The sequence below is a fragment of the Myotis lucifugus genome, unplaced genomic scaffold (genome assembly GCF_000147115.1).
Source record: "Myotis lucifugus unplaced genomic scaffold, Myoluc2.0 scaffold_4, whole genome shotgun sequence".
NCBI lineage: Eukaryota > Metazoa > Chordata > Mammalia > Chiroptera > Vespertilionidae > Myotis > Myotis lucifugus.
In genome coordinates, this window is record NW_005871052.1 from 22,155,166 (window position 1) to 22,182,614 (window position 27,449).

General features: G+C 37.6%; 1 protein-coding gene across 2 annotated transcripts in view; it reads left to right on the top strand.

Moving 5' to 3' along the window:
• SYTL5 (synaptotagmin like 5) overlaps positions 1–27,449 on the top strand; it is a 238,301-nt gene that overhangs the window by 25,948 nt on the left and 184,904 nt on the right. For both annotated transcript variants that reach the window (XM_023763930.1, XM_023763935.1), the window contains exon 2: positions 4,417–4,626. In XM_023763930.1, the coding sequence (XP_023619698.1) occupies positions 4,417–4,626 (210 nt within the window). The remainder of the gene's footprint in view (positions 1–4,416; positions 4,627–27,449) is intronic.

Sequence of the window (27,449 nt, forward strand, 5' to 3'; positions counted from 1 at the left end):
TACTTTTTTTCTTTTTTGTTTCAATGTTTATTGTACTTTAAAATTATAATATTAATAAAATTACATTTGAAATTTAGAAAATAAAAGAGAAAACCTATACGTTGTCCTACCACACAAACCATACCAATGTTAGCATTTTTATATATTTATTATCATAGTTTGGGGTGAAACTAATTTTCTAAGCCTGTTACTTGGATCTAGAAACATTACTTACTTACGTGTATGAGAGAGAAGAACATCCCTGAAACACCTTCCTCAGATAGTTCCTAGGGTTGGGCCAGCAATGCAGGAACCAAATAATGTCCCTCTTGCTTTGTAAGTGCTGGCTAGTAAAGCATAGGAAAAAGAAATTTCCCACCCGATTGCTCTCTTCTAGTTCCCTATACTTCCCTTTCTCCCTGGAACCAGTTCTCCAATTGCACACTTTCTTTTCCTAGTTGCAGTTGACTACTTTTATCCTCTTCTTGAGTGCCTGAAATTGGCTATGTCTACTTCATGTGAATTATCCTAGACATGATTGAATTAGGTCAATTTCTAAGAGATATTTGAAAAATCAGTAAGTTGCTTCAAAATTTGTGCCAGCTTATGGAATTCTTCGCACATGTCTTAGAGACCTTCCAGAATATGTGGCACAATTAGCACCGATTGACTTAGGAAGTTCCCAGCTAGTGTGTTTGGACATTTGTTATTTTTTCCCTGTGGCCTGATTTATACAGAGCCCCAAGTCTTTTCAGACCCTGGAACTGTGAACTAGGTAAAACCTGATTGTTAAATACAGTCCTGTCAGTAGAGCACAAAGAAAGATGGACTATAAATGTTTGTCTTTATGACCTTAAATTCTCCAAGAGTTCTCACTCTACTTTAAGTGGTTAAACTTCAGGCACCTGATTATAGAATTTTCTTCCAGAAGAGAATTTACTTCTGGAAAATCCTAGAACATCCCATTGTCTTGGTTTAGTACTCTCCTCCTACCCCTAGCCTACTTGGATAGTACTGCCTGTCTAAGATTGCTAGCTTTTTCTACCCATTTTGATCACTTTGTTTCTTTATTGTTGTTGCATGAATTGTTATAGATTTTGAAAGGGCAATGTTTTACTAGTATTTCTCCTGTGCCCTGAAGTGCTTCTCTAAATAATATAGTTGTGGTCTTAAAATGATAATGCATTCTTTTCTTTAAAGCTTGTAGCTTTTATAAGTTTTCAAAAGTAAATCATATGGATTTACTTTTCTTACACTTAATTTCATGAGCAGTTGCTCATGGGGAAAAAAGACATAAAGGTACTTTCTAAGCTCTAAATTAGGGATTAAGAAAGCATCTACTGTAGGTTGTCATTTGTGTTTAGATAGGAGAAGAATGTTCTGTATAGCTGCCTGTTGCAACATATGAATCATCTTGCATTATTTGTCCTTTACTTGAATGATATGGAGGATAATTGGAATCCTTAGTAGATATCCTGTTTGACTTATTTTCCTCTCTGAATATCAGAATGCCTAGTACATAATAGGCACCTAATAAATGTTCATTGGATAAATGAGACAATCAAAGGTTTTGGAACTCTTACTCTTCACTTTTATAATTCCCCATTTATGAATCTCTCATTAGGCTAGGGATTAAAATACCTGGTTTCTGGTTTTATATATACTGCTTACAATCTTTAACATGAGTCTCATAATACATTACAAGTTAGTTTGAAGGCCCCAAAGAAATAATAAATAGTCTTAAACATTTAAGTACCTTATAATTTAGCACAGAACTGGGTCCTGAGCAGTATATACAAGAAATTGAAGTAATTATTCCTACCTTTGGGGAGATGCTAGTATTGTTGGGTATAATGAAGCACAGTTCCACAAATGTGAAAGGAAAAAGTATGAGATGTGTGGGATGAATCTGGGATTATTTTCTTCTAGAACATACAAATGTTATGGTGAAGAGGGGATTGGATATGGATAACATAAAGGAATGATATGTCTGTGAAGCATTTAAGTGGAATGAATCTGTCATCTGTTTTCCAAATTTGGCAATACATAGAATAAATAAGGAAACTTTTAAAAATATCATTGCCCTAACCCAGTGGTTCTCAACCTTCCTAATGCCACAACCCTTTAATAAAGTTCCTCATGTTGTGGTGACTCCCAATTTTATTTTTACAAATTGAACATAATTAAAGCATAGTGACTAATCACAAAAACAATATGTAATTATATATGTGTTTTCCGATGGTCTTAGGCGACCCCTGTGAAAGGGTCATTCGACCCCCAAAGGGGTCGCGAGCCACAGGTTGAGAACCGCTGCCCTAACTGGTTTGGCTCAGTGGGTAGAGCTTCGGCCTGCAGACTGAAGGGTCCCAGATTCGATTCTGATCAGGGGCATGTACCTTGGTTGTGGGCACATCCTCAGTAGGAGGTGTGCAGGAGGCAGCTGATTGATGTTTCTCTCTCTTCGATGTTTCTAACTCTCTATCCCTCTCCCTTCCTCTCTGTAAAAAAATCAATAAAATATATATGTTAAAAAATAAAAATATCATTGCATAGACCACATCATAAACCAATTATATAAGAGTCAGGGGTGGGGGAGGTGAGGCTCAGGAATCAGTATAATTTTTTAAAATCTTCCCAGGTGATTCCAGTGCATAGCCAAATTTGATAACAAATGTTCTAAAGTTGTGCTTCTGAAACTTTAATCACTTGGAGATTTTGTGAAATGCAGAATCTGATCCAGTAGGTATGAGGTGGGACCTGAGATTCTCCATTCCTAACAAACTCCCAGATGATGCTGACACTCCCAGAACAAGGACCACATGTTGAATAGTTATCTTATAAATTGTATATAAGTATACATGTCAGGTAGTAAAAAAAAAAATGGACATGGAAATAGCAGTTATTTAGTACCTATATGCCAGGAACTGTGCTGGTAACTTTATATATTATACTATTTAATCTTTTTTTGTTGTTGTTAACGCCACCCAAGAATATTTTTTCCATTGATTTTTTTGGAAAGAATAGAAATAAGGGATAGGAGAGAAACATCGATGTGAAAGAGACACATCAATTGGCTGACTCTCACCCATGCCCCAACCAGGGCTGGGGGGCCGAACCTGCAACCTAGGTATGTGCCCTTGATTGGGAATTGAACCTGCAGTCCTTGGGTCCCTAGGCTGATACTCTAACTATTTATCCATGCAGGCCAGGGCTATGTCATTTAATCTTTTTTTAAATTTCTTTATTGATTAAGGTATTACATATGTGTCCTTATCCCCCCATTACCCCCCGACCCCCCCACTCATGCCCTCACCCCCCTATATGTCATTTAATCTTAAAAACAGAAAATAATAGCCTGACCAGTGTTGCTCAATGGTTGAATGTTGACCTATGAAGCAGTAGGTCACAGTTTGATTCCCAGTTAGGGCACGTGCCTGGGTTGTAGGCTTCATCTCCAGCAGGAGGCAGTCAATCAAAGATTCTCTCTCATCAATGATCTTTCTATCTCTCTATCCCTCTCCCTTCATGTCTCTGAAATAAAAAAAAGTATATTTTAAAACTATTTTATAAAACAGAAAATAATATAATAAGAATAAGAATGTTATTACCCCCATTTTAAAAATGAAGATTCACAGGTTGAGTGGATAAATAGTTTTCTAAGGTTGGACAGCTAATTCATGATGCAAGTTGAATTCACACTCTGACAGAAAAACCCATAGGTTAAGGGACATTTTTGGATACCCTCATATGATAAGAAGAAGCATTTAGATCTGAAATAGTAGGTAATGTTTTTATAGCAATCTCTTCATTGGATCACCTAAGGAAAGTTTCCATGTTGCCAAGCTTGATTTCACACTCTTCCTCCATGTAGTATATCTAAGCAAGTAAAGAACATGATATTATGCATGTCTCTAGGCTAGGGTTGTGCTTCAATATTATGGTATCAAAGATCTTGGAGAAGTTAGAGTAGAATGTGAATAAATACTAATTTCAAAGTAGCAGTGCTCAAGAAGGATGTCAAAATTCAAAAGAAAAAACACAAACATGTTTTTCAACTATTGATGTCAAAAAATTGTTGACTCTAGAGCAGCGGTTCTCAACCTGTGGGTCGCGACCCCTTTGGGGGTCGAACGACCCTATCACAGGGGTCACCTAAGACCATCGAAAAACACATATATAATTACATATTGTTTTTGTGATTAATCACTATGCTTTAATTATGTTCAATTTGTAACAATGAAATTGGGGGTCACCACACATGAGCATTAGGAAGGTTGAGAACCACTGCTCTAGAGGAAGAAATTGTGTTTTCTGAAATTATTTGGCTCTGACTCCTTGGTTCTTTTAAATGTTATTCCAAATGAAAATAACCCTTAAATATAGCTTAGCTACTCTCTTTGTTTGTTTTTTAAAGTTATTTTCCCCTTCTCCTTCTAGGAAGCTGAAAAACGAACTCTTAGAAGCAAAACATAGAAGTGGGAAGATTCAACAAGAGACCAGCAGAGTCTGTGTTTACTGTCAGAGAAACCTGGGCTTAATATTTGACCGGGGAAACCCATGCCAGGCCTGCTCACTGAGGGTGTGCAGTGAGTGTCGGGTCTCGGACCTTGATGGCAGCTGGAAGTGCACTGTCTGTGCCAAAGTCGCGTGAGTTTCTTGATTTTGCTTGGAAAACCAGATTTGAAGACTGAAGGGATTGGAGTGAGAAAAGCAAGAAAGAAAAAGAGTATTTAAAATTTTTGGATAGAATGTGGAATTATAAGTATAGCCCAATCATGGGTTCAGCAAGGCTTTGCAGTGGTGTGTGTGTGTGTGTGTGTGTGTGTGTGTGAGAGAGAGAGAGAGAGAGAGAGAGAGAGAGAGAGAGAGAGAGAGAGAAGAATAGATAAACAGAGACAGATACAGAGTCAGAGAGAACAGTATTTTTATTTTTTAACACTATAACATATAGTAAAATTAGAAGCCTGACAGAATGACGTCTCTTTCTGCATTTGAAAGCCACACAGGATTTTTCTTCTATTAGAGCCCCAAGCTCTATGTGGCTTCTCAGAAGGCACGGACAGTTACCCTGAGACATTTAGGGTAACTGTCAAGATAAATATGAAATTTCCAGGCTGCTGTCTCCACATCAGCTGAGAGACAAAACTAGAGTAGCTCCTGAATTTTTGCCAACCTAGTTCTTGAGAAAGGGCGAAGGGAGAGAACCTTCTCATTCACCTCTGCGTTTAGCCTATTGGAGTAAAATGGTCACAGGATTCTCTAAGCCAACCTGGGTACAAGTCAAGAATCATTGTTTTCTAAGATTAATTAAACTGGAGTCTAAGCCTGATTGGTCACTACTAATCCTGGATCCTACTAACTCCATCCTTTTGGAAAGTCTCTCCCTGGACCAACCAATATATTTTCTCCCCCCAAAGTCACTTCATCTCTACTCTGGGAGGTGCCTAATAATCTTATCTCAAGGCAACTCCATGTTGATCTGTTTCCTGTGCTTGAGGTGTGGGAGGGTGCTGAAATCACTTCAGGTTTGTTTGGTTTGGTTTAGTTTAGTTAAGTTTATCTTTTCCCCTCACTAACACATTCTCTTATAGGTGTTAAGAGGTTAATTTTAGGAGAAAAGTGAATAGTTTAGTAGTAAGAGTGAGTGACCTTCCATTTCCAGCCACTCTGAATAAAGGCTAGTGTGTTCCATTGAGGATTCCTATATTCCTCACTCGAGGATATTTTTCCATTGATTTTCAGAGAGAGTGGAAGAGAGGAAAGACAGAGAGAAATATTGATGTGAGAGAAACATTTGTGAACTGTTTTGCTTTTTTTCTAACACATATTTTTAATGCCATATTGCATATTTGTTTTAAAATTATTGAATTCTGCCATGTTCTTTCTTTCCTTTCCTTTTTTGGATTTAATTTATTTCTCATCAATTTTTTATACAGATGCTTAAATACTTAGTTTTTCAGCCTTTGTTCTTTTCTAAAATATGCATTTAAGGATTGAATTATCTTACTTTCACTGTTTAGTTGCACTTCACACATTTTAATATAAATTTTTATGATATAGATTGAATTCTAGTTTCTAATTTCTATTGTGATTTTTTTCTTTGATCATGAGTTATTTATAATTGTCTTCCTTAATATCAGATTTCATGGGGAATTTATGAATTTTTTTCTTAAGCTTTTAAAAAAATATATTTTCATTTATTTCAGAGAGGAAGAGAGAGGGACAGAGAGATAGAAACATCAATAATGAGAGAGAATCATTGATTGGCTACATTCTGCAGGCTCCACACAGGGGATTGAGCCCACAACCCAGGCATATGCCCTGAGGGGGAATTGAAGTGACCTCCTGGTTCATAGGTTTTTGCTCAATCACTGAGCCATGCCAGCTGAGTGGTATCTGTTTTTTATATTGAATTCTAACTTAAATCTAGGGTAGTAAGAGAACATACTTTTATGAGTTTAGTCTTTGAAATTCTGCCCAGCAATTGGTTGATTTTGTTAAATGTTTCTTAAATCTTTGAAAATAATGCATTCTGCAGTTATTGATTTGAATGTCCTAAATAACTCTATTAAATGCTTGTTAACCATATTGTCAAAATCTTCTATATCCTTACTAATATTTTTTTTACATACTAGAGGCCTAATGCATGAAACTTGTGCATGGGTAGGGTCCCTAGGCCTGGCCAGCAATCAGGGTCAGCCAGGGCCTTCCTTTCCCTGGCTGCCAGCTGCTGGCTGGGCCTTCCTTCATTCCAAGCCGCCCCCTAGTGGTCAGTGCATGTCATAGTGAGTGGTTGAACTCCCAGTCGGTTGAACTCCCAAGGGGACAATTTGCATATTAGCCTTTTATTATGTAGGATTCCATCCGATATTATGAGAGATATATCTTAACATCTCTCAATAATTATTGTGGATATTTCATTTATTCTTTTTAATTCTGATAATATTTGCTTTATATATGCTGAAGGTATAATCTTGAGCACTTAAAATATTTAGGATTGTGAAGTTTTATGGGTGTACAGAAACCTTCATAATTATGAAAAGTCCCTCCTAATTGCTAGTTCTGAATTTTCCCCTTAAAGTTGATTTTGTTTGTAATTAGTATGGCTACAACAGTTTTCTTTTGGTAAGTGTATGCTGGGCAAATCCTTTTTTCCCTTTTACTGTCAACCTTTTGTTTCTTTATATTTAAGGTGTGTCTCTTGTAAGCAGCATATAAATGTGTGTATATTTTATATCTTGTTCAACAACTATAACTTAATTAGGATATGTACTCCATTTGTAGTAATGGAATTACTCACATATTTTACTTAAAATCTACCCCCTATGTACTCACTCTCTCTTTGTTCCATCTAGTCTGTTTTGTCTCTCCTTATTTCTCTTCATTTAGATTGTCTAAGTATTTTATATTTACATTAGATTTTAATAAATCAAGAATTCATATTGTAATCTCTATAAAAGTACTGTTTGCACTTCTGAGACAATACCAAAGCCTTAAAATACTTTAACTCCCTTTACTCCCCTCTTAGTGTTATTTTTGTATTTTTAAAATATCTGTATATTTATCTATAACTATACACACATACACAAACATATATAGACATATGTATTTATTTATACACCCACACTTTGAATTATTCAAGCAACCTAACAGAATACCATAGACTGGGTTGCTTACAAACAACAGAAATTTATTTTTCACTGTTCTGGAGAGTGGAAAATCTAATATCAATGTTCTGGCAGATGTGTTGTCTGGTAAGGGCCTGTTTCCTGGATCATAGATAGCTAGCTGTCTTCTTGCTATGTCCTCACATAGTGGAAGGGACAAGGAAGCTCTCTGGGGTCTCCTTTATAAGAATAGCAATCACTTCCCAAAGGCTCAGCCTCCAAATCCCATCAGATTAGGGATTATGTTTCAACAAATGAATTAGGAAGGGGACACAAACATTCAGTCTATAACATAGTTAATCCCACAAGATATTATTGGTATTTTATAGTCAATGTTCATTTAAATTTACTACATAGTTACCCTTTCCGTTGCTCCATACTTTGTATTACTACATCTCTATGTTTCTATGTGGGATAATTTTTCTTCTGTCTGAAGTATAGCCTTTAGTATTTCCTTCAGTGTAGTTCTGCTAGTGATGCATATTCTCAATTTTTGTTTTTCCTTAGTGTGGATTTATTTCATTTTTAATTTTCAAACATGTTTTTGCCAGTTATTGAACTCTAGGTTAAAAGTTATTAACTTTTAGTAATTCAAAGTTATTCATTCTATTGGCTTCTGGTTTCCAATATTCCTGTTAAGAAATCAGATGTCAATATGCTTACTGTTGCTTTTTTGAGGGTAATGATACTTTTTTTTTTTTTACTGCTTTTAATATTTTTCACTTTCCTGTCAGATTTTCAAGTTACTATAACATGGCTGGGTCTGATTTTCATTGTATTTGTTTATCTTGGGTTTTCTAGAGTATCTTAAATCTGCACCTATTAATATCATTTGCCATATTTTAAAATTTCTCAGATAATATCTTTTCACAGATTACTTTTCCCCATCTCCTTTTCCTTTACTCCAGGTCCTCCAAATACATTTTTTTAGCTAAATTCAATATCTTCTATATAACTCTTATACTCATTTCCATATTTTCTATTCTTTTAATATTTGAATTTTATAGTTTTGTCTGATTTGTCTTTCTATTCACTAATCTTTTCTTTGGTTGTGTCTAATTTGCTCTTAAATTCATTTATTTATATCATAACAACAGTTGTGTTTTTCAATTTTAGAATTTTGCTTTTGCTGTTTTCTAACTCTCTGCTGACCTCACTCTTTTCCTATGATTTATTGAATAAATTATTTGTAATTATTTTAATGTCTATGAATTATAGCTCCATTATTTAAGTCCCAAATGAGACTGATTCTATTGTTTGTTGTTTCTCTTGGTTTTGATCATGTCTTGTGTTCTCATAAACCTGATAATTTTTGATTAGTAAACAAATTCAAATATTGTACAATTGAAAAATTATAAAGCATAGTGATATTTTGTGTAATAATATGTATAATTGAGAATATATGTTTTTCTTCTAGTGGGGAATTAGGATAGAGACACTAGATACTCAATATTACCTTAATCACATCAGGGATTAAACTAATTTCAAAATTGGATACTCAGTCCCTGTATGAGCTGATCTATTTTTGGTTCAGTTACTCCTAGGGAATAATCCTCCAAGGTCTTAAAATATACCTATTAGGTATTAGAAGCAATTTGTTTTATATTTTATACATGGTGGAAATAAGAATGCTGAGGTTAGAATGTGTGTTAGTAGAATTGGCATGAGTTAGTTTCTTCATTTCGTTCTGAACCCAGCTCTTTTCCTACCAGACTCTGCCAAGGTGAAGTTTGCTGTTTCAGGGTAATGGAGAAGAAAATGAAATTTTAATAAATGACTGACCTTCCAATTGCAGAGTCTGAGGACTTATAAGGAATTTCTGACCATTTTTCCAATTCTTACACAATATTACTTTATTTGATCCCTAGTATTTAATGATTTCCAAGTTTTATTCCATTGACTCTTTTATCTACAATCTGGACCCTCATTTGCTCAGACAGGAGAAACTAAAACTATGACTCATGAGCCCTTCAGCCAATCAGTTGTTGTCTCAAGCTTCTGTATGGGGAGGATAATTTTGTCTTTAACTTGTAAATGCTACTTGCAATTACTGAAGCATACTTTTTAATACAAGACCCAAGGGGCTTATGTATTCACATACCATTAATTGAAAACTTTGCCATCAACTCATCTGCTAATCAGTATGGATGGTAACTTTAAGTATAATTCACACAAATTTTCCCCTAAGTCTTATCAGATCCACATTAGTTTATATTAAGAAATAAACTATTAATGTGTTAAATCAATGAAATTTGAAGGTTGGTTGTAATAAAAGCAGCCTACCCAAACTAATATAGAGGTGGAAAAAGTAGGTTTACAGTTGTAATACAAGTAAATAATATAATAATAATATGAAAATAAACTCTGTGTTTCATGTACTCATAACTGTAAACATACTCTTGCCATCCCCTGTATAACCACTTCCTGTGTTTTTCCCCTTAATACTTAGGAGCTTACTTATCTTGTTTATTATCTTCCTTCCTCTACTAGAATATAAGTTTTGTCTATAATGTTCACTGGTATAATTCTACAGCAAAAATAATGCCTATGGTAAGTAGTCAATGAATATTTATTAAATGATTAGATGGATGGATGAATAAGAGTAAATTAATTAATGAACAAATTAACAGATGGAAAGTTTTACTTAAAACATTTCATTCTTAAGCAAGTTATGGAACAAGTGTTGTTTTTCACTGTTAAGATCATGGAGTTAAAAAACAACAACTTATGAGCCATGCCAAATACATTTGTCCTCTGAACAGAGTATATTTCCAGCTATCATAGAAAGATATAACTAAAAGACTAGTTGTTGACTGAAGGGTGTAAAAACAAACCTGAAATTAAAAGTAACCTCAAAAAATAACCTAAAATTAAAAGTCCTATGTCTTCAATTAGGACTAACATAGAACATCTGAATCATGTGCACTTCTTTTTTTTGCTGAAACAATAGCTTAATAAACCCAACCATAGACCTACCCAACTGATCCATCCATCAACCCTCTATTCATCCCTTTTACAACCTGTTGGTATACTAGGGAATAAGGATACAAAGATGTATAAAAAATGGACTAACTTCATGTTTTCATAGTCTAAGGAGGAAGGTGAGTTTGTTATATTATTGTCTCAGCATTAGAGTAAATTGTCTTCATCCGTTAAAATGTCCTAAGGAAGAAACAGCTTTCAATATATGATTCTTATAGCTCTATGACAACAACTTATAGTTATAGCCTAGCTGGAAATGAGTGTTTAATTTGACATATAAAAATCCTTCATTAGACAGGGACATGGCAGCTGACAGGACAGCAAGGAGGGAGAGAGTGTGAGTGAATAAAGGAGTGAGAGGGGTGTGTGTGGATGTGTGTGGTGTGTGTTTGGGGAAGTGAGATAGACATTGCAGGAGTTCTGGGGACTGGCAGATAGGGCTCTTCCTAGACAGAGAGCCCCTGCTACCACTGTGGTCACTTCCAGGCTGATGCAGTTTTAGCACAGAACCCAAGCCATCTTGTAGAGGGCAGCAACTGAGTCCAGAAGTGCAGCCACACCAATACCCAGACCTACAGCGGACACCACCCCCTGACCTGTGCAGGGACTCTCTTGCAGCCATAACCCAAGTGGAAACACCACTGTGACCCAGCAGTGAGCAACGTGGTACCACGCTGCAGGTTGCAGATGTCTGCAGTGAGTATACTCCAGAGAGACCTGCTGAGCTGCACCTCCTTGCCAGAGCCCAAACCTGCCGGAAGCCAGTCCATCCTTGCTGCTTGACACAGTCACTGCAGGGAAGAAACATCTGCACAGCATATGTTTCAAGGGACCTGGCATACTGTTCTTAATATGTTTGCTCCCCTTCTTAATGCTATGCATTCTAACCAGGGCCACCTCCCCGAGAAAGGTTGTTTCCCCAGGTGGGGATGTTTCCCTGGAGTTAGGGATTAACAGGACTAAGGAAGGGAATAAATCAGTAAAACCCCTTAACTAAGTGCCAGGTGTATAGTTAATCACCTTAACTATGAACAATCACGCTTAAGCTACATAATCTTTACGTAGGCCATAGAATAGGATAATCTCCTTCAGTTACTTCCTTGTAGCTTAACAGAAAAGTAGAGTAGTGACCTTGAAATGGAGATAACAAACTAGCCCTAACCTTTGGAATAGAATGGATAGGATTAAAATCAACAGAACTAGATGGAGATGGGATTTTTGGCAAAGGTCAGATAAGAAACTATGGACATGAAGCAAGGAACTGTAGAAGGTCAAGGGAGGACCCAAAACATACCATAATGTGACTATAGAGGCATGTTTATAGAATCGAGTAGTATAAATACAGCTGTAACAGGACAATAAAAAAGAACCTAACTATGCTGATGATCCAAATGCTGTCTCCATGTCCTTCATTCTTTGCTGACTCCATCCACACCTTTGGGAACCCCTGGACCACTGGGGCTGGACCCCGGCACAAACCCAGCATCCCAGGATCCCACACTACAAGTCCCTGTGTTGTAAGGGCAAACCAGGTATACACCACTCCTGCACAATCCCCTGTCCAAGTACAGAGCTGCAGACTGGTGTGGGCTCTGCCCCCCAGAGCATACAGAACCTTTGGGCTGGTGCAGGCTCTGCCCTGACACAGACAGAGCTGTCACCCAGTGCAGGCCCTATCCCCAGCCCAAGTGAGAGCTACTAGTGTGACCTGGTGTGCCCAACCACAGATCACAGGACCACACTGCATGTGCACTTCCAGAGGGTCCTAGGACTCCATCCTGCCTTGGGTGCCAGGGCCACACAGTTAATTGCATGCCAGAGAGCTCTGAGCCCTCACAGGGAGTTTCACACCAGAGGAACTGTACACAAGGCCCCGCTGACCTGGAGAATATGAAGTGGTCAACTGAGGGACCAGAACCATGGGAGAAGGGGGTACAATTCAGTGCAGAGACAATAAAAGTGTGAAAATCAAGTCAGACCCAACCTCCAGGCTAGAGAGTCTCAGGTCATTGAACCACTAGGGGCTTCAACTTCCCAGGGAGTCCAAAGCAAGCAGGGATCCCAGAGCAAGAAATAGACAGCAAACTGGGGAGACAAAGAAATAACCCCCAAAGGAAAGAAAAGGAAGAATTGCCAGAAAGGGAACTAAATGAAAAGGAGGCAAACAGTATGTCAGAGAAAGAATTCAGAGTAAGGGTCAGACAGTTCCTAAACCAGAGGGATGAGGAAATCAACAACATATGTAAAAATCAAGAGGAAATGAAGAATGATACAGCTACAATAAAGAACACAATGGAATGTTTCAACAGTAGACTAGAACAGTGGTCGCCAACCTTTCAGACCTCATGGACCACAGGTCCACAGACCATCAGTTGGCAGCTACTGGACTAGAAGAAGGTGAGGACCAAATCAGCAAGTTAGAAGATAGGATAGAATAAAACACCCAATCTGAACAGCAATTGGAGAAAAAAATTAAAAAGCAGGAGAAGAGCATAAAGGACAACATGAAATGAAGCAACATCCATATAATAGGGGTTCCAGGGAGACAAGAAAAGGGGCAAGGATTAGAAAATCTATTTGAGGAAATAATTACAGAAAACTTCCCTGATTTGAGGAAGAAAAAAGTCATATAAGCACAGAGTCGCAAACAAGATGAACCCAAAAAGACCCACACCAAGAAATGTCATAATTACAATGGCAAACATTAACAACAAAGAGAGAATTTTAATCAGTTAACTGTCATGTGTCAAAAACAGAAGCCATGTCCACACACCATGATCTTTTGAATTTAATTTAAAAAATCAATTTGCAATGAATATTATAAAAATAAATATATTACAATTCGAGTGTTCTTGAATATTTTCAGCTGAAAATTCTCATGAAAAATGATTTTAAAGTTGGTCAGGGCTGCAAGTTAGGGAAAACATTTTTTATAGATGCACATGGCGTGTGGGGAAGGTCCGCTGCTTGCGTTTGCATATCCTTATGGCATACAATGGGATAAGGGCTGCAAGAGAGAGACAGAGTTACTTATGAGGGATCTCTAATTAGATTATCAAATGATTTTTCAATAGAAACACATCAGGCCAGAAGGGAATGTAATGAAATATACAAAGAGAGGCAAATCAAGAAACTGAATCCAAGAATATTATATCCAGCAAGGGCTATCATTCAAAATTAAAGGGAACTCAGGATCTTCACAGACAAAAAAAAAGGCTAAGGGAGTGTATTACTACCCAGCCAGCAATGCAAAAAATGCTAAACAGAAGAAATAGAAAGGGAAGAAGAAACACAGCATAAAGAATAAAAATGACTACAAACAAGCACTTATTCATAATAACTTATAACATAAATAGATTAAATACTCCAATCAAAAGACATTGGGTGGCTGAATGGATAAGAAAACATGACCATATATATGCTGTCTACAAGAGACCAAACTCAGAACAAAGGATTCACACAGACTGTAAGTGAAAGGATGGAAAAAAAATTCAGGCAAAGAGAAATGAAAAAAAAGCTGGGGTAGCAATACTCATATCTAACAAAATAGACCTCAATGTGAAGGCCATAACAAGATATAAGGAAGGACACTTCCAAATACTAAAGAAATCACTACAACAGGAGGATATAACTCTGGTAAACATATATGCACCCAATGCAGGAGCACCCAAATACATTAAAAAAAACTTCTGGAAGATATCAAGGGTGAGATTGACAGCAATACAATCAGAATAGGGAACTTTAATACCCCATTGACATCACTGGATATCAGACAAAAAATCAACAACAGAAAAAACAACAGCAATCCTAAATGACTCACTAGATCAGATGAAAATAATTAACATCTTCAGAACATTTCACCCCAAAGCTACAGAATATACATTCTTCTCAGGCGCACATAGGACATTTTCAAAGATAGACCACACATTGGGACACAGGCTAAGTCTCTACAAATTTAGGAAGACTGAAATTATATCAAGCATTTTCTCAGATCACAATGGTATATAATTAGAAATCAACTACAATAAAAACAATCAAAATGAATCAAACACTAGGCGGCCAAATAGCATGATAATAAATAATTATTGGGCTACCAAATAGATAAAAAAGAAATTTAAAAACATACTGGAAACAAATAACAATGAAAACACAACAATCCAAAATCTAAGCGACACAATGAAAGCAGTCCTGAGAGGGAAGTTCATAGCATTAGAGGGTTACCTAAACACACACACACACACACACACACACACACACACACACACAAACAAGAAAAAGTTTTAATAAATTATCTAACCCGACATCTTAAAGAATTAGAAAGAGAGCAAGAAGAAAAGCCCAAAGTAAGCAAAAGGAAGGAAATAATAAAGATCAGATTGGAAATAAATGACATAGAGGGGAAAAAAAGAAAACACACACACACACACACACACACACACACAAAACCACAAAAGATAAATAAAACCAAGAGCTGGTTCTTTGAAAGGATAAAGAAGATTGGTGAACCTATTGTCAGGCACAGCAAGAAACAAAGAGAGAGGACCCCAAAGAACAAAATCAGAAATGAAACAGGTGAAATAACAACTGACCCAACAGAAATAGAAAGGACTGTAAAAAAAATATTATGAATAACTCTATTCCAACAAACTGGACAACCTAGGTGAAATGGATATATTTCTAAAAAAATAAAAGCTTCCAAAACTCAAACAGGATGAATCTAAAAATCTCAGTAGGCTGATAACTGTGATAGAAATTGAAGCAGTATTCAAAAAAACTTCCAGAAACCAAAAGCCCTGGGGCGAATACTTCACAGGTGAGTTCTACCAAATATAAAAAGAAGAACTAAAACCTATCCTCCTCAGACTATTCAAAAAATTCAAGCAGAGGGAATACTTCCAAGATCTTTCTATGAAGCCAGCATCACTATAATCCCCAAACCAGATAAAGACACTACAAAGAAAGTGAATTACAGGCCAATATCCTTGATGAACATAAATGATAAACTCCTCAACAAAATTCTAGCAAATCAGATCTAGCATTAATTCAAAAGATCATACACCAAGACCAAGTGGGATTTATCCTGGGGATGCAAGGATGGTACAATATGCACAAATCAATAAACGTGATACATCACATAAACAATATGACAGACAAAATTACATAATCATATCAATTGATGCAAAACAAGCATTTGACAAAACACAACACCCTTTCTTGATAAAAACTATCTGCAAAGTAAGAACAGAAGGATCATACCTCAGCATAATAATAGCCTTATATGACAAACCTACAGCCAACATTATACTCGATGAGCAAAAACTAAAACCATTTTCCCATTATAACAGGAACAAGACAGGGATGCCCACTTTCACCACTCCTGTTTGACATAGTACTGGAAGTGCTAGCCCTAATGATCATACAAGAAGAAATAAAAAGCATCCAAATTGGAAAAGAAAAGGTAAAAATGTCATTATTTATAGATGACATGATAGTGTACATAGAAAACCCTAAAGACTTGATAAAAAAAAACTACTAGACTTAATAATTAAATTCAGCAATGTAGCAGAATACAAAATTAATAGTCAGAAATTGATGGCTTTTTTATACATCTGTAATGAACTCACAGAAAGAGAAACTAAAAAAAAAAATCCCATTTTCCAGTGTACCAAGAAAATTAATATACTTATAAGAATAAACTTAACTAAGGAGTAAAAGACCTGTAATCAGAAAACTATAGGATGTTGGAAAAAGAGATAGAGGAAGACATAAATAAATGGAAGACTATACTGTGTTCATGGATTGGTAGAATCAACATCATTAAAATGTCCTTACTATCAAAAGAAATTCCCCATTAAAATACGAGTGGCATATTTCACAGACCTAGAACATATTCTTCAAAAACTCATATGAAATAAAAAAGACCCCGAATAGCCACAGCAATCCTGAGAAAGAAGAACAATGTTGGAGGGATCACAATACCAGATATAAAGCTATATTACAAAGACACTGTTCTCAAAACTGCCTGGTACTGGCACAAGAACAGACATACAGACCAATGGAACAGAACAGAGAAACCAGAAATAGACCCAAGCCATTATGCTCAATTAATATTAGACAAAGGAGGCCAGAGCATACAATGGAGTAAAGACAGTCTCTTCAATAAATGGTGTTGGGAAAATTGGACAGATACATGAAAAAAAATTAAACTAAACCTCCATCTTACACTATACACAAAAACAAACTCAAAATGGATAAAGGACTTAAATGTAAGACAGGAAGCCATAAAACTCTTAGAAGAATCCATAGGCAGCAAAATGGCAGATATATGTTGTAACAATATCTTTACCGATACAGCTCGTAGGACAATGGACACTAAAGAGAAAATAAACAAATGGGACTACATTATAATAAAAAGCTTCTGCACAGCAAAAGAAACCATCAACAAAACAACAAGGAAGCCCAATGCATGGGAGAACATATTTGCCAATGTTATATTCAAAAAGGCTTAACCTCCAAAATGTATAGGGAACTCATAAAACTTAACAAAAGGAAGATACACATTCCAAAAAAAATGGGTAAAGGACCTTAATAGACACTTTTCTAAAGTGCACATACAGAAGTCTAAGAGACAAGAAACCATGCTCAAAAGCACTAATCATCCTAGAGATGCAAATCAAAACAACAATGAGGTACCATCTCACACCTGTCAGAATGGCTGTTATCAACAAAGCAAGAAATGGCCAGTGCTGGTGAGGATGTGGAGAAAAAGGAACCCTCATGCACTGCTGATGGGAATGCAGATTGGTGCAGCCACTGTGGGGAACAGTATGGAATTTCTTTAAAAAATTAGAAATGGAACTCCCATTTGACCCAGTGATCCCACTTCTAGGAATATATCCCAAGAAATTAGAAACAACAATCAGAAAGGATATATGCACCCCTATGTTCATAGCAGCACAATATACAATAGCTAAAATTTGGAAACAGCCTAAGTGCCCATCAGCAGATGTGTGGATTAAAATATGGGGGTACACCTACACAATGGAATACTATGCTGCTGTGAAAAACAGAGAACTCTTACCATTCACAACAGGATGGACCTGGAGAGCATTGTGCCAAGCAAAATAAGATAAATATCATATGATCTCACTGATTTGTGGAATATAACAAACAACATAAAGTGATGATGAAAAATAGGTCCAGAGACATAGAAGCATCGAACAGACCATCAAACCTCAGAAGGAAGGCAGGGAAGCTTGGGAGGGGGTGGGAGTAAGAAATCAACCAAAGAACTTGCATGCTTGCACATAAGCATGACCAGTGGACAAAGACAGTAGGGATGTGAGGGAATGTGCTGAGGGGTGGGAGTGGCTGGGGAGAGGTCAATAGGGGAAAAAGGTTGTCATGTAATACTTAAAACAATAAAGAATTTTAAGAAATCCCTCATCATTTTAAAAACTGAAAAAAGAGACCATTACTTTTCCAATACTAATCTGTGTGATCTCAGAGACTTAATTATTCAGTATTGGTAGTCTCTTGTTTGCTATTCATGGATTAGATTTTGAAAAGGAAGCGTGAATGATATTTTATTGGCAGTGAATGCCCTTTGTTGTGAGAGAATGACACAGGGCCACTGGGCTGTCTCCATGTTTAATAGGCCATAAAATTGAAATTTCCACCCTGACCTCTAAGAGATGAAATGAGTCAGAATGTGACTCATTCTTTAATCAGTTGGAAGCACAACCTTTATTGTCATTTACCTTGTATTGGGTAAAAGCAGAGATTTTATTGCTGTGGCACTGAAAAGATTAGAGCAAGGACTGATGGAGGGAAGATAGCTGTTACAATGGCTGTAAATCCATTTGGATTTTCTCCAAGCCCTTCTGATTCTAAAAAGGTGGTTGCTGTAGGTCCAGTTTTATTTTTTATTATTTTTTCCCTTTATTAAATAAGATATTACAAATGTGTCCTTATCTCACCAATGTCCCCTCATCCCCCCAATCCTGCCCTCACCCTCACCCCCTGTTGTCCATATCCATCACTTATGCTTATCTGCATGCTTACAAGTCCTTTGGTTGATCTTTCCCCCTCACTCCACACTCCCCTACCTTCCCTCTGAGTTTTGAGCATCTGATCGATGCTTCTCTGTCTCTACATCTGATTTTGTTCATTGGTTTATGTTGTTCATTATAATCCACAAATGAGTGAGAGCATGTGATATTTATCTTTCTCTGGCTGACTTATTTCACTTAGCATAATGCTCTCCAGTGCCATCCATGCTGTTGCAAATGGTAGGAGTTCCTTCCTTTTTACAGCTGCATAGTATTCCATTGTGTAGATGTGCCAAGTTTTCTAATCTATTCATCTGCTGATGGGCACTTAGGCTGTTTCCAGATCTTAGCTATGGTGAATTGTGCTGCTATGAACCTAGGGGTGCATATATCCTTTCTGATTGGTGTTTCTGGTTTCTTGGGATATATTCCTAGAAGTGGGATCACTGGGTCAAATGAAAGTTCCATTTTTAACTTTTTGAGGAAACTCCATACTGTCTTCCACAGTGGCTGCACCAGTTTGCATTCCCACCAGCAGTGAATGAGGGTTCCTTTTTCTCCGCATCCTCGCCAGCATTTGTCATTTGTTGATTTGTTGATGATAGCCATTCTGACAGGTGTGAGATGGTACCTCATTGTCGTTTTGATTTGCATCTCTCCCATGACTAATGACTTTGAGCATGTTTTCATATGTCTCTCAGCCTTATCCCTGTCTTGTTCCTGTTCTTAAGGGAAATGCTTTTAGTTTTTGCCCATTGAGTATGATGTTGGCTGTAGGTTTGTCATGTAAGGCTTTTATTATGTTGAGGTATGATCCCTCTATTCCCACTTTGCTGAGCATTTTTATCAGAAAAGGGTGTTGGACCTTGTCAAATGCCTTTTCTGCATCAATCAATATGATTATGTGACTTTTGTCTCTCAACTTGTTCATGTGATGTATCACATTTATTGATTTGTGCATATTGTACCAGCCTTGCATTCCTGGAATAAATCCCACTTGGTCATAGTGTATGATCTTTCTAATGTAATGCTGGATCCGGTTTGCTAGAATTTTGTTGAGGATTTTAGCATCTATATTCATCAGGGATATTGGCCTGTAATTCTCTTTCTTTGTGGTGTCTTTATCTGGTTTTGGGATTAGGGTAATGCTGGCTTCATAGAAAGAGCTTGGAAGTGTGCCTTCCTCTTGAATTTTTTGGAATAGTCTGAGAAGGATTGGCTTTAGTTCTTCTTTGAATGTTCGGTAAAACTCCCCTGTGAAGCTATCTGGTCCAGGGCTTTTGTTTGCTGGAAGCATTTTGATTACTGTTTCAATTTCATTAGTAGTTATTGGCCTATTCAGGTTTTTTTATTCTTCCTGATTGAGTTTTGGAAGCTTGTATTTTTCTAGTAATGTGTCCATTTCGTAGAGGTTGTCCAGTTTGTTGGAGTAGAGTTGTTCGTAGTATTTTTTGACAATCCTTTGTATATCAGTAGGATCAGTTGTTACTTCACCTCTCTCATTTCTGATTTTGTTTATTTGGGTCCTCTCTCTTTGTTTCTTGGTGAGCCTGGCTAGAGGTTCATCAATCTTGTTAATTTTTTCAAAGAACCAGCTCTTGGTTTCATTGATCATTTGTATTGGTTTTTTGGTCTCTATGTTGTTTATTTCTGCTCTGATCTTTATTATTTCCTTCCTTCTGGATACTGTGGGCTTTTCTTGTTGCTTTCTTTCTAACGCTTTGAGTTGTAGGGTTAGATCTTTTATTGCCAGTTTTGTTTGTTTGTTTGTTTTTTGAGGTAGGCCTGTAGAGCTATGAACTTCCCTCTCAGGACTGCTTTCATTGTGTCCCATAGATTTTGGATTGTTGTGTTTTCATTGTCACTTGTTTCCAGGATGCTTTTTATTTCTTCATTGATCTCTCTGGTAACCCAGTCATTGCTTAATAGCATGTTATTTAGCCTCCAAGTGTTTGATTTTTTTCAATGTTTTTATTATTGTTGATTTCTAATTTTATGCCATTGTGATAAGAGAAGATGCTTGTTATGATTTCTATTCTCTTGAATTTGAAGAGACTTTGCCTGTGTCCTAATATATGGTCTCCCTTTGAAAATGTCCCATGTGCACTGGAGAAGAATGTATATTCAGTAGCTTTGGGGTGGAATATTCTGAAGGTGTCAATTAAGTCCATTTGATCTAGTGAGTCATTTAGGATTGCTGTTTGTTTGTTGATTTTTTGTTTAGAGGATTTATCCAGTGGTGTCAGTGGAGTATTGAAGTCACCTACTATGACTGTATTGCTATCGATCTCTCCCTCGATATCTTCCAGAAGTTGTTTTATGTATTTGGGTGCTCCTGTATTGGGTGCATATATGTTTACCAGAGTTATATCTTCTTGTTGAATTGATCCCTTTAGTATTATGTAGTGGCCTTCCTTATCTCTTGTTATGGCCTTTACTTTGAGGTCTATTTTGTCAGATATAAGTATCACAACTCCAGCCTTTTTCTCATTTCCATTTGCATGAAAAATTTTTTTCCATCCATTCACTCTCAGTGTGTGTGAATCCTTTGTTCTGAGGTGGGTCTTGCAGACAGCAAATATATGGGTCATGTTTTCTTATCCATTCAGCTACACTGTGTCTTTTGATTGCAGCATTTAAACTATTTACATTTAATGTTATTATTGAAAAGTACTTGTTTGTGGTCATATTTATTCTTAATGTTTGTGTTTCTTCTTGTCTTTCTGTTTCTTCTTTTTACAGCAGTTCCTTTAGCATTTCTTTCATTGCTGGTTTGGTGGTAATAAACTCTTAGCACTTTTTTGTCCATGAAGCTCCTGATTCCACCTTCAATTTTGAATGATAGCCTTGCTGGGTATAGTATTCTTGGATTCATTCCCCTGCTTTGCATCACTTTGTATATTTCATTCCATTCCCTTCTTGCCTGGTGTGTTTCTGTTGAGAAGCCAGCTGATATTCTAATAGGAGATCCCTCGTAAGTAACTTTCTGTCTCTCTCTGGCAGCCTTTAAGATTCTTATTTTGTCGTTGGTGTTTGCCAATTTAATTATGATGTGTCTTGGTGTTGGTCTTTTGGGGTTCATCTTGTTTGGCACTCTATGTGCTTCTTGGACTTGTGTAGTTTTTTCTTGCCAGTATCAGGGAAGTTTTCTGTCATTATTTCTTCAAACAGGTTTTCTATTTCTTCCTTCTCCTCCTCTCCTTCTCGTACCCCTATTCAGTGAATGTTGTTTCGTTTTGCATTGTCCCAAAGCTCCCTTAGGCTCTCCTCTTACTTTTTAAGTTTTTTTTCCAGTTGCTCCTATGTTTGTATGTTTTTTCCTACCTTGTCTTCTAATTTGCTGATGTGGTCCTCAGCCTCTTCTAGTTTGCTGTTTAAGTCTTCCATTGTGTTCTTTTTTGCAGCTATGTCGTACTTCATTTCCTCTTGGTTCCTTTTCATGTTGGTGACATTCTCATTCAGTTCATTATAATTCTCATTGAGTTGTGTGTATTTGTCATCCAGCTGTTTGAGCATCCTTATAACCATTACTCTGAATTCTTTCTCTGATAAGTTAGTAGCCTCAATTTCATTTAACTCCCTTTCTGGTGATTTCTCTTTTTCTTTCTTTTGTGTATTGCTTTTTTGTCTTCCCATGTTTTGCTGTAATGTTTTAATTGTAGCTCCGATTGCTTTGCTACCCAGTTTTTTTAGTGTATGGTGCTACTGGTGTGACCTGTCAGATCTCCTGGATTTGGTAGTCTAGTGTAGCTCCCTACTTGAGCTATTTGGGTTCTCTTGATGTAGGCCTGCGAGCTGGAAAGGCACAACTGAGGTGTCTAGAAGTCAGCAGCCATGGAGGGGGTGTTCCAATTTTTGCTGTCTTATGCTCTTGTTTGAAATCACGCATGCCCAGCAGGGACCCAAAGTGGCACCCAGGAGCCGTCTATTGGGGTGGTGGGGCTCAGGAAGCCTGTGTTCTGGCAAAGGGTGACTGTGGTGTCCAGAGTTCTGTAGTTGTGGAGTGGGCAGACTCACCTTTTGCTGCTGCTTCCATGGTTGGATACACGTGATCCCAGGGGCAGCTAACCCAGCACCTGTGATGTATTTGCCAGCAGGGTGTACTGACACACTCTGAAGGGCCCTGGCACTGAAGCCACTGGATTACTGTGCCTGTGGGCAGGTATCCCAGAAGAGGGAATTCAGAGTTTCTATAGCCCAACAGTGCACCCCTGTTTGTTTAAGTGTGTGACCAGCAGGGCTCGCAGCAGGGCCCCAGGGCTGCTTGTGGAGCGGTGGTCTTGGGAGACCTGCACGCTGGAAAAGCATGCAACTGTAGTGTCCAGAGGTCTGCAGCTGTGGGGTGGGGAAACTCAGCTTTTGCTGATGCACCTGTGGTGGATAGGCGCACGTTCCCAGTGGTGGTACACAGTAGCACCCGCAGTGAGTTTGCTAGCGCAGGTGCACTGAAGCACTCAGAAGGACCCTGGAACGCTTAATCAGGGCGTCTTTGGGCCGGTATCCAGGATGGGTGAATTTAGAATTTCTACTGCCCAAAGGAGTGCGTCCCTATTAGTCCAAGATTGGACACAGCAGAGGCTCACTGTGGATTCCCAAAGTGTCCTGTGGATAGATGGGCTCAGGGGGAGTGAGCAACTGTGACAGTGCAGTTCGCCAGAGCTGAGCTCTGATGCACTCTGAGGGGCCCTGGTGCTGAGGGGCCCTGCTACTGAAATTGAGAAGCTGGGTGTGTGGGGGCAGTTATTCAGGCAGAAGTAATTCAGAATTTCTACTGGGGGGCAGTGCGCCTGTGTCTGTAAAAAAAAATCACACCCAGCTGAGGCTCACAGTGACTTCTAAGAAAAGTCTATGGAGTGGTGTGCCTTTGAGACCTGCGTGCTGGAGATGCTGGAGACATGCGAATGCAGCATGCTAATGTGGAGGTCTGCTGGCTAATGTGGAGGTCTACCGCTGGGGAGGGGGAGGCTGCACTTACTGCTATGGGCCATCGTGGTGCTCCTTTGGCGGTGGATATCCCAGAGTCTGTGATTCTGCGGGTGTGGCTGCAGGATTTTGGCTGGAGTGGCTGCTGGATCGCAGGCGGGCAGTATCCCAGGCCTGTCTGGGTGGTGGTGCTGAGTTCCTAGAAGAGGCTGCTCTCCCCTTTAAGATGGTGTGGGCTCCATGCCCCAGTCCGGCAGACCCAGACCGGGGAGTGTCCGCAGTGGTGGTAGTCTCTCCCTGCCCCAGAGAGCCTGGTCTGCCAGCCTCTGCTGCTCCTGTGGGATTTAACTGTCCCTAACTCATACACATAACAAACACATCCACTCACTCTCCTTTCATCCCCTCACTCACTCACTTCCTATTCCTCACCTCTGTCCTGCCAGCCTCCATCATTTTTCCTCCTGTAGGTCCAGTTTTAAAGCTAAATATTGAGACAGAATGAAAGGGACCCTGAAACAACGATTTTGTTTATTTTGCTGTCTTAACGAGACCTATAAAATTCCACATGATTATGTTAGCTGAGGTAGTTGCCCATCAACACAGTCATAATGACTATTTTTCCGAATTAGCACCCCAGTTGAATTCAGAAAGACCTCAAATATAAAAGCTACATGACATGGAACCAAAAGATTAAACACTTTTGACATGGTATTCATGAACTGATATTATATTCATGACACTGAATGACATTACATCCTGCTCTATGATCTTGTGAGTCTCTCTTTTTTTCAATTTTTATTTTGATGTAAGCCCATTTATTTATTTTCTCTTTAGTTTCCATTGCACAAGGAGCTGTATCAGTGAAGATATTGCTTCAGCATATGTCTGAGATTTTGCTGCTTGTGGGTTCCTCTAATATTTTTATGATTTTCCATCTAACATTTAAGTCTTATCCATTTTGAGTTTTTTTTTTTGTGTATGGTGTAAGTTGGTGGTCTAGTTTCATTTTCTTGCATGTATCCATCCAATTTTCCCAACATCTTTTATTGAAGACTGTCTTGATTCCATTGTATGCTCTTGCCTCCTTTGTCAAATAATTGAGCATAGTGGCTTGAGTTGATTTCTGAGTTCTCTATTCTATTCCATTGGTCTATATGTCTGTTCTTTTGCCAGTACCAGGCAGTTTTGAGAACAGTGGCTTTGTAATACAGCTTGATATCTGGTATTAAGATCCCTCCTACTTTGTTTTTCTTTCTCAGGATTGCTGCAGCTATTCGCAGTCTTTTTTTATTCTAGATGAATTTTTGGAGAGTTCATTCTAGGTCTGTGTAATATGTCATTGGCATTTTACTGGGGAGTGCATTGAATGCATAGATTGCTTTGGGTAGTATGGACATTTTAATGATATTGATTCGAACAATCCATGAACACGATATGTTGTTCCATCTGTTTATGTCTTCCTCTATCTCTTTTTTCAGTGTCCTGTAGTTTTCTGAGTATAGGTCTTTTACATCCTTAGTTAAATTTATTCCTAGGTATCTTAATTTTTGTAGTGCGATGGTAAATGGGATTTTTTTAATCTCTCTGTAAGTTCACTATTGGTGTATAAAAATGCCATAGATTTCTTGGCATCAATTTTGTATCCTGCTACATTGCTGAATTCATTTATTAAGTCGAATAATTTTTTGATGGATTCTTTAGGGGTTTCTATGTACAGTATCATGTTATTTGGGTATAATGACAGTTTTACATCTTTTTTTCAATTTGGATACCTTTATTTCTTCTTCTTGTCTAATTGCTATGGCTAGCACTTCCAGTACTATGTCAGACAGGCATGTTGAAAGTGGGCATCCCTGTCTCATTCCTATTCTTAGGTGAAATGGTTTTAGTTTTTGCCCATTGTGTATGTTGTTATAGTTTTTGCCCATTGTGTATGATGTTGGCTGTAGGTTTGTCATATAAGTCGTTTATTATGTTGAGGTATGATCCCTCTATTCCCATTTTGCTGAGGGTTTTTATCAAAAATGGGTGTTGGATTTTGTCAAATGTTGTATCTGCATCAATTGATATGACTATGTGACTTTTACCTCTAAATTTGTTTATGTGCTGTATCGCATTTATTGATTTGCAGATATTGTACCATCCTTGCATCCCCGGGATTAATTCTACTTGGTCATGGTGTATGATCTTTCTGATGTAATACTGGATCCGATTTGCTAGAATTTTGTAGAGTATTTTGGCATCTATGTTCATGAGGGATATTGGCCTGTAATTCTCTTTCATTGTGTTGTTTTTACCTGGTTTTGGGATTAGAGTAATGCTAGCTTCATAGAATGAGCTTGGAAGTGGTTTTTCCTCTTGAATTTTTTGGAATAGTCTGAAGAGGATAGATTTTAGTTCTGCTCTGTATGTTTGGTAAAACTCCCCTGTTAAGCCTCCTGGCCCTGGGCTTTTGATTGCTGGAAGCTTTGTGATCACTGCAATAATTTCCTCAATAGTTATCTTCCTATTGAGATTTTTAGATTCTTCCTGATTGAAATTTGGGAGTTTGTATTTTTCCAGGAATATGTCCATTTATTCTAGGTTGTCTAGTTTGTTGGAAAAAGTTGTTCATAGTATTTTTTAACAATCCTTTTTATTTCTGTGAGGTCTGTTGTTATTTTGCCTCTTTCATTACTGATTTTGTTTATTTAGGTCCTCTCTCTTTGCTTCTTGGTGAGCCTGGCTAGAGTTTCATCAATCTTGTATATCCTTTCAAAGAACCAGCTCTTGGTTTAATTGATCTTTTGTGGGTTTTTTTGTTTGTTTGTTTTTTCTCTCTATCTCATATATTTCTGCTCTGATCTTTATTATCTCCTTCATTCTGCCACTCTGGGCTTTTCTTGTTGCTCTCTTTCTATTTCTTTAAATTGTAGAGTTAGATGATTACTACCATTTTTTCTTGTTTTGTTTTGTTTTTGAGGTAGGCCTGTAGAGCTATAAACTTCCTTCTCAGGATTGGTTTCACTGTGCCCAATAGATTATAGATTGTTGTGTTTTCATTGTCATTCATTTCCAGGATGTTTTTTATTTCTTCTTTGATCACTTTGGTAACCCAATCATTTTTTAATAGCATGCTATTCAGCTTCTAAGTGTTTGAATTTTTTATTGTAGTTTATTTTTAATATACCATTGTGGTCTGAGAAGATGTGGTATGATTAAAATCTTCTTGAATATGGAGAGACTTTGCCTGTGACCCAATATGTGTTCTATGATTGAAAATGTCCCATGTGCACTTGAGAAAAACGTATATTACGTGGCTTTGGGGTGAAATGTTCTGAAGATGACAACTAAGTCCACCTGATCTAGTGAGTCATTTAGTATTGCTGTTTATTTGCTGATTTTTTATCTAGTGTATTTATCCAGTGATATCAGTGGGGTATTAAAGTCCCATACTATGATTGTATTGTTGTCGATTTCACCCTTGATATTTTCTAGGAGTTTTGTGTGTATGGTTTTTTTTTAATGTATTTGGGTTCTCCTGCATTGGGTGCATATATGTTTACCAGGGTTATATCCTCTTGTTGTATAGATCACTTTAGTTTTATGAAGTGGCCTTCCTTATCTCTTGTTATGGCCTTCACTTTGAGGTCTATTTTGTCCAATATAAGTATAGCTATTCCAGGTTATTTTTCACTTCCATTTTCCTGGACGATATTTTTCCATCCCTTCACTTTCAGTGTGTGAGTTCCTTGTTCTGAGGTGGGTCTCTTGTAGACAGCATATATATTGGTCATTATTTTTTATCCATTCTGCCACTCGATGTCTCTTGATTAGAGCATTTAGTCTGTTTATGTTTAAAGGTATT